Source organism: Coffea eugenioides, unplaced genomic scaffold (assembly GCF_003713205.1).
Source record: "Coffea eugenioides isolate CCC68of unplaced genomic scaffold, Ceug_1.0 ScVebR1_1507;HRSCAF=2369, whole genome shotgun sequence".
Lineage (NCBI taxonomy): Eukaryota > Viridiplantae > Streptophyta > Magnoliopsida > Gentianales > Rubiaceae > Coffea > Coffea eugenioides.
The window spans coordinates 1-8,793 of NW_020861916.1; the positions used below are offsets into that span (position 1 = coordinate 1).

At 43.9% G+C, this 8,793-nt stretch overlaps 1 protein-coding gene across 1 annotated transcript; it reads left to right on the forward strand.

Annotated features, from left to right (window-relative positions):
* Positions 1 to 3,359: 3,359 nt before the first annotated feature.
* LOC113755470 lies at positions 3,360 to 5,174 on the forward strand. Its single transcript, XM_027299475.1, has one exon. The coding sequence runs from the start codon at positions 3,360 to 3,362 to the stop codon at positions 5,172 to 5,174; it is 1,815 nt and encodes a 604-aa protein (XP_027155276.1).
* The last annotated feature ends 3,619 nt before the right edge of the window (positions 5,175 to 8,793 follow it).

The window sequence follows — 8,793 nt, forward strand, 5'->3', positions numbered from 1 at the left end:
ATGGAGTGCCCCCGTCGAATCTACCAGTTGTTGGTACCGTCGGCCGAGATTCAAAGATGGCCTGCCCTTATGCTATCTAGCGAATTACATCAAGTAGCTCAATATTTAGGGCCAATTGGAGACCTTAAGGAGATCAAGCCCAATGGCTATCTAGTAGAGGCATTAGTACATCTGTGGGATCCGGAATGTTCGGCTTTTAGGGTAGGCAATAAGCACATGACAGTGACACTTGAGGAAATAGCCGGCCTCTTCAATTTACCTTTGCATGGAACCGCTTTGATTTTCCCATACGTTTCAGACAAGATAGAATTTTGCAAGATCATAGGATTGAGAGAGGCTGTATTGCGAGGGTCGGATCAGGGAGTCCGCGTGAACACTTTGTTTGAGCATTTTGCACTACCAAATGGGTTCGAGAGATATAGGGAGGATTTTTCATTCACATCCAAGGATGTTTGGGAACGCAAAAGACCAGTGGTGTATGCCATAGTTATGGCGGGAGTTTATTTCTTCCCGAGAAGAGATCAGAAAATAGCTTTCAAGGTAGCAAAGGTTATACAAGACCTCTTTTCAGGAATCCGAAGTAAACAATGCACCATAATCCCGACCATCCTTGCGGACATTTTTCTAGCTTGTACCAACTGCCAGGAAGGGGAAAAGTTCTTCTACGGGGCTAATATAGTTTTGCATATCTGGGCCCTAGAACATTTTAAGAGACTAGCGTCCGTTCCGGAAAGTTTGCCAGTAGTTGGGTATAACTGGGTAATCACGCATCATAAGCGAGTCAACGAAGGGGGCCTGCCAAACGATGCGGTTGAATGTGTCAAATGCTTAGAGATGCTGCCAGATCAAGACATTTGGTGGGTGTTAGACTGGACGATTTGCCTTAGGCCGATACTCCGCACTAAAGTGTCAGATTTTGTTCTCCTATTGGGTACCCAAGGAATCGCCGCATACACTCCAAAGAGATTCCTCAGACAGTTAGGACGTACACAAGAAGTGCCGCCTGTGGTTGATTTGAGTAAGCTCACCGTCGTTTTCAGTAAAGGAATGTGCCCAAACGAGCTCCCTATGAAAGACCAGATTATCGAGACATGGGTGACACTGTCGGATGACGAGAGATTTCAATACATCCCGGAACTAAAGCAAAAGGGTTTGACCACTACACAATACGAAGACTGGGTAAGAAGATCCGCTGCGCAAGAAATTCAAGATGAGTCAGCTGAGGAGGTGAAAAGGTTGAAAGCCATTGTCGAAGCAAAGGATAAGGAAATTCTGCAGTTAAGTAAGTCTGTCGAAACATACAAAGGGATAGCAGAGCAACACAAGCAATTGTACGAAAATGAACGAGGAAAGCGTCAAGAGCTGAAAAGGAAATGCGGAGAGTTGTATGACCAAACTGAACGTGTTAGAATTCCATATGCTAGGGAAACAAAGGACTCTGTATTAGATAGGTTCAGAAGTTTTGGCAATCTTGTACGGAATCGTCTTCGTGATATGATATAAATATTGGCAAGCTTTATCAATGAAAGCGATTTCTCTTCTGCACTTATTTAGAATTGTTGTCAAAAACAGGTCTGTACGGGTCCCATTTCGAAGGCTTGCATCATGCTAGGCCTACCCTTGGCACAAAAAGGGCCCCCCAATAGGACATGCATCCGAATTTTTGGAACATCTACTAACTCTTGTCTTTTTCTTTTTCTTTGTTTTATTTTTGTTAAAAAAGTTAAGCCAGGGCTAAATCTAAAAGCACGTCATTTCGTATTTTCAGGTAATATTTAAACATAGCTTCTCGTCGAAACCCCATCATAACGCGATCCCGTAGTCGAGCCCAAAGGAATCGTGTAGACATGAGTACTCCGCCAGAATCGTCTGATAAGACCGCTGCAACTACCCAGCCGGAAGCCGCAAGTCCCGGGGTTCAGTTGACTGAATTACTTACCAAATTTGGGGAAATGGCATCTGAAATGGCAGCCCAAAAGAAGTTGATCGACGAGCTCATTAGTAGCGGAGTGCAGCCCGAGCCTCCGCCCGTCAAACAACCGGAATCCGAACCATTTGTCATTCCTCCAATTCAAACCGCTTTTGAGGGAGTTTTCAACCCGCAGTATACTTACACTCAAAATCTTCCATTCTATCCTCCCTATGGGCAAGGATTTCAGCCTCAAGGTGGTCAAGGTGGTCCAAACATGCCTCCGGATCCACAAGCTTTTTATCAGACTACTGCAGAGCCTGTTGTGCCGGAGCACACTGTTCAAACCAAGCCAGAAATGGGAGAGTCGTCTGCCCCGGTTGATACAAAGCTACTTAAGCGGTTGGATCGTTTCGATGAGTTCATCAGGAAAAGCCAAGGTTTAAGCAAGCAAGGGGTGTTAGACTATGATGATCTGTGCCTGTTTCCAAATGTGCAGCTGCCCGTGGGATTCAAGACCCCGAAGTTCAATAAATATGATGGTACGGGCAACCCGAAGACACACTTGCATTTGTTTGCCAACAAGTTGGGCAGACCGGTGGATGACGAAAACTTGCCATTAAGGTTATTTCCAGAGAGTCTAGAAGGAGACGCCCTCGATTGGTATTCAAACTTAAAGCCAAAGGAGGTGAAGACTTGGCTTGATCTATCCAACGCCTTCATCAGACAATATGAGTATAACTGTGAGCTAGCACCGACCCGAACTACTTTGGAAGGCACGAAGAGGCGACCATCTGAAGATCATAAGACATACGCCAAAAGATAGAGAAAGATAGCTGCCAAGGTTGAGCCTCCGATGACCGAAGATGAAATTATTCGCACTTTCATAAAGACGCATGATCCTCCATACTTCGAAGAAATCTTCCGTATGACCGGGTGTTCATTTGCTGCGATTGTAAATAAACTCGAAGAGTATGATGATTTTGTGAGAGCCGGAAAAATTGTTAACATCTCTGCCCTAAAATCACAGGTAGAAGCTTTGCAAGGGCAAGGAAGCAGTGGAAAGAAGCCGCAGTTTAAAAAGAAAGAGGGGGATGCAACTTTTATCTGGGACCAGAACCCTTCACCCAAACCCCGATACCAACACAATCCAACCTACCAACCACATTACCCTTATTATTCAAACCCGCACCATGTATATACTACCAATATCCATCACCCTCGACCTCGCCCAAGTTATCCTAACCCACCTTTAGCCCCTTTTCAAATCTCTCAACCAAATCCACCCCAAAACCGACCTCGCCCTCCATATAACCCATGATTTCCTCCCCCAAATAGACCTGTTTACAGCCATCCTCAACCTCCTGAACCTTACAACCGACCCCCTAACCATACATTTACCAATTCAGGCAGGCCTCTAGACCAATTGAAGGCCGCCGGGAAAATTGGTATGGTACCCCCTCCTACCTATCCATATGGCATGCCCGCTTGGTATAACCCACAAGCTGTCTGTGCTTATCATTCAGGGGCACCCGGACATTCGACTGTTGATTGCAAGGCTCTTAAGCATAGAATTCAAGATATGATTGAAGCCAGAGAGATTGTAATTAGGAAAAAGGAGGCACAAGGGACGAATATAAATAGGAACCCCTTGCCTGAACACGCTAATACCATTGGGGTCATTCTGGACGACGCAGAGTATGAGGAGCAAGTCCAGAAATTGGCAAGGGAAGCTGAGGTGTTTGGGGTCACAGACCAACCATTTATAATGGAGGTGCCATTTGAGGAGGATAAAAGACCTTTTATTTTGGATCTCACTCTAGCTGAGAGCAAGGCTTTGGAGCCAGTGGTCATCGAATTCCCAGAGCAGGAGCCTGTTTTGAGTTTGCAGCGAGTGCCGTGGAACTACGATGAACCTGTCATACAAATTGGAGAAAAGTCAATTGCCAAAGAAGAGGTGTCAGTGGTCACCAGATCTGGGAGGATTGCAAGTCCGTTTGGAGCTACCGTTCCGATTCAAGTAAATAACCCCGAGCTGCCTGCTAAACCAACAGTTACTGAGAAGGAAGCCTTGGATTTTCTTAAAAGGCTCCAAAGAAGTGAATATATTGTAGTCGAGAAGCTAAGCAAGTCGCCCGCCCAAATATCCATGTTGGATCTGCTCTTTTCTTCGGATATGCATAGGGATGCGTTGCTCGAAATGCTGACCAAAGCTCAAATCCCTAAGGACATTTCGGTTGCTAATTTCTCACATGTGGTTGGGAGTGTGTTATTTACAAAACAAATTACTTTCTCTGATGATGAATTACCGGCAAAAGGCATTGGACATAACAAGGCTCTGTACATAGCTGTGAGTTGCAACGGGAAAATTTTGCCAAAGGTGTTGATTGACAATGGATCTGCGCTTAATATCTGCCCTTGGAGTACCTTGGAAAAGCTAGGGTTGCAAGATATCAAGCTGAGGCCCTCAGGGACCATAGTTAGAGGTTTTGATGGAGCACGAAGGGAACCTATAGGAGAAGTGGATTTAGTCATCGAGATGGGGCCCGCACAGTTTCAGATAGCTTGCCAAGTCATGCATTTTCCTAGTGTTTATAATGTTTTGGTTGGAAGGCCGTGGATTCATAAGTCCGGAGCTGTGCCTTCTTCATTGCATCAATTGTTGAAATTCATAGTAAATGACAAATTGATAACTATCTTTGCCGAGGAGGATTGCCTCGTGATTGCTGATTCTGGGTCCAAAGAAGATGGTAGCCGAAGCGCCATAGTAACCCCTCATAGCACAGCTGATATCGTCTCCGTAAGTTGGATAACAAAAGAGGAACGAGCTTTGTCAAAGGCCAGTGTCATGATGGCTAAGGAAATGATCCGCGGAGGATATGAGTTTGATAAAGGGCTGGGACGTGATCTGCAAGGAATTCTGAAGCCAGTGAAAATTGTGGAGAAAAAGGATTCATTCGGTTTGGGTTTCCGACCAACCGCTAGAGACATCAAAGAAATGAAGGAATGCAAGAGAGCAGAGAAAGAAGGCAGGCCAAGGGCCCTTGATATTCCACCACTGCATTATACTTTTCCACGACCGACCGAGGTGATCACATCAGAGATTAACCCAGTTGACGGAATCGAAACTAGTTTGGCCCAATTGTTCGTTGGGGCGACATTTGAAGACAGTTTCCCAGCTGAGGCCGAGTTTCCCGACGTCCCTGAAGGATCCATTTCCAATTGGACAGCCGAGTTTCTGCCCATTCGGAAGGAGTTTCGGTAAACTTAAAGGGGTTTGTCATTCATACGAATTCCTGAAAATACTTCTGCATCTGTAAATAGCTAATGAAAGCATCTTTACCTTTGACTAAAGTTTGCACGTGAAAATATTGTTAAGTTTTCATTTCATTCCCGCTTGTTTTTTGGTTTTTCGCTTTCAATCAAAGGGTTTATGAAAATGCACAAGTTGTTCTTGTCATGTTGTTTTGTTTATATTTCTGTCATATTGCTTGTTCATTTGTTTGTTGTATATTTGTTTGCTTATTATCCCACATTCGTTAATTCTTTCAGATGGCCAAAAATAAAACCATTTGACCCTTTGGATATCACTATTCTGGAATTCAATAATGGCAATCTCTATATCACTCACGACTTGGAGGTCTGGGAATCCGAGCTCCAAAGCGAGAGTGATAATGAGGAGGTATTCGATTCTTTTGCAAAGGATTTTGAACAATATGAGGAGAAACCAAAACCGAACCTGGAAGAAACAGAAAAGGTTAACATTGGCACTAAAGATGAAGTTAAGGAGGTGCAAATTAGTATTCATTTGAATGAGAGGCAGAAAAAGGAGATGCTTGAATTCTTGACTGTGTTCCAGGATGTATTTGCATGGTCCTATGATGATATGACTGGTATTTCAACTGATGTGGTAGTGCATAAGTTGCCCACAGACCCTACTTTTCCACCCGTAAAACAAAAATCCCGAAAATTCAAACCAGATATGAGCCTCAAAATAAAAGAGCAAATCGAAAAACAACTCAAAACCAACATTATCATTGTTTCCCATTACCCTATTTGGCTTTCGAATCCAGTCCCTGTTCCAAAAAAGAATGGAGAGGTACGAGTTTGTGTTGATTACAGAGACCTCAATAAGGCCAGTCCTAAAGATGATTTTCCTCTGCCAAATATTCACATTCTCCTGGACAATACCGCTGGGCATGAGATTGAATCTTTTTGTGATTGTTTCGCTGGATACCACCAGATTTTGATGGCAGAAGAGGATAGGGAGAAGACTGCTTTTATCACCCCTTGGGGCACGTTTTGCTACCGAGTGATGCCATTTGGTCTAAAGAATGCCGGAGCTACGTATCAAAGGACCATGACCACCCTGTTTCATGATATGATCCACCGGGAGATGGAGGTCTACGTGGATGACATCATAATCAAGTCTAAAAGAGCAGAGAACCATTTGGTTGATTTGAAGAAGCTGTTCGAAAGGTTGCGAAAGTACAATTTGAAGCTAAATCCTGCGAAATGCGCCTTTGGGGCACCAGCTGGTAAATTGTTGGGCTTCATTATTAGTAAGAGAGGCATAGAGATAGATCCAGCAAAAATTAAGGCAATTCGAGATATGCCAGTGCCGAAAACTCAGAAAGACGTGAAAAGTTTCTTAGGAAAGATCAATTTTATTGGGAGATTCATTGCCCAGTTGACTGCCACATGCGAGCCGTTGTTCAAATTGTTGAGAAAGAATGTGCCTTTGTACTGGAGTGAAGAATGCCAACAAGCTTTTGATAAAATCAAGGACTATTTGTTACATCCGCCAGTCTTGGTGCCACCCAAGCCAGGTCGACCATTAATCATGTACCTATCTGTGCTTGAAGAAGCAGTTGGTTGTGTCCTCGGGCAGCATGATGACTCTGGAAGGAAGGAGCAAGCCATTTACTATCTAAGCAAGAAGTTCACGCAGTATGAGGCTAATTATTCATTCATTGAGAAAAGCTGCTGTACATTGGCCTGGGCTGCTCAAAAGCTGAGACACTACCTGTTGAGCCATACCACTTATCTTATTTCCCGATCTGATCCTTTGAAGTATCTCTTGGAGAAGCCGATGCTAACTGGACGTCTGGCTAAATGGCAGATAATTCTCTCAGAGTTCGATATTGTTTTCACTTCACAGAAGGCCGTCAAGGGGCAAGCTATAGCTGATCATTTGGCAGAAAATCCAAGGGATGATGATTATCAACCACTTCATACTTATTTCCCTGATGAGAAAGTCTTATTTGTAGGCGCCACGGACGATATAAGTGAGCAAAGCCCTGAATGGAGGCTTTTCTTCGATGGAGCTTCGAATTCTCTCGGAGCTGGAATTGGAGCTGTTTTGGTTTCACCCGAAGGGAAGCACTACCCTGCCGCTTCCAAATTGCAATTTGCTTGTACAAACAACATGGCTGAATATGAAGCCTGCATTTTTTGTCTCAAAATTGCTTTAGAAATGGAAATCAAAGAGTTGATAGCTTTCAGTGATTCAGATTTGCTCGTGCACCAAACCTTGAAGCAGTGGATAACCAAGGATTCAAAAATTTTGCCCTACCATAGTAGTTTGCTCACTCTGGCAAAGCAATTTCAAAATTTGGAGTTCAGACATCTCCCGCGAGCCCGAAACGCATTTGCTGATGCTTTGGCCACCTTAGCCTCTATGATCCAGTATCCAGATGAATTGAGGATCGAACCAATTCAGATTCAACTTCAAGACAAGCCTGCCCACTGTTGGGTTGTAGACAAGTCCTCTGACAATATTCCTTGGTATAATGATATTAAGGAGTTTCTCAAAACTGGGTCTTACCCTCTGTATGCTAGTACAAAGGACAAGAGTTTTCTGCGTAGAATGGCTTCAAATTTTTTCTTAAGTGGAGAAGTTTTGTATAAACGAACCTCAGATTTGAACCTGTTAAGGTGCATTGATGAAGACGAAGCTCAATATATGATGAAAGAAGTGCATAGTGGCGTTTGTGGACCTCACATGAATGGCCATTTGCTAGCAAAGAAAATCATGAGAACCGGATACTTCTGGTTTACTATGGAGCGTGACTGTATAGATTTTGTCCGGAGATGTATAAAATGTCAAATGCACGGTGACGTTATACACGCTCCGCCCATTGAATTGCATAGTATATCGCCCCATGGCCCTGTTCAATGTGGGGTATGGACGTGATTGGTACAATTGATCCGCCCGCCTCGAATGGACATCGATTTATATTGGTGGCAATTGAGTACTTTACCAAATGGGTTGAAGCGGAGTCATTCAAACATGTAACGAAGAAGGTAGTTGCCAATTTCTTGAGAGATCACATCATCTGTCGCTTTGGGGTACCCGAAACGCTTATTACAGACAATGCCAAGAATCTGAACAATGACATGGTAGATGGACTATGTGAGCAGTTCAAGATCAAACACCGCAACTCTGCCATTTATAGGCCTCAGATGAATGGAGCTGTAGAAGCCGCAAACAAGAATTTGAAGAAGATTATCCGCAAAATGACTGAAAGGCATCGCGATTGGCATGAAAAGTTGCCTTATGCATTAATGGCGTATCGGACTTCTATCCGGACATCGACTGGGGCAACGCCATATTCACTCATGTATGGAATGGAAGCTGTATTACCAGTCGAAGTTGAAATTCCTTCGCTACGAATCCTCATGGAAGCTAAGTTGGAGGAGGCTAATTGGATAAAGCAGCACTATGAGCAATTGACTTTGATCGATGAAAAGCGGTTCAGTGCTATCTGTCATGGTCAGTGCTACCAGAAACGTGTGGCCTGGGCTTACAACAAAAAAGTCCATCAGCGTGCATTCGAAGAAGGTGACAAAGTACTAAAGCGAATTTTGCCGATGCAAGATAA

Coding starts and splice junctions, on each gene's coding strand:
- LOC113755470 (XM_027299475.1), top strand. CDS start 3,360: ATGGTACCCCCTCCTACCTATCCATATGGCATGCCCGCTTGGTATAAC.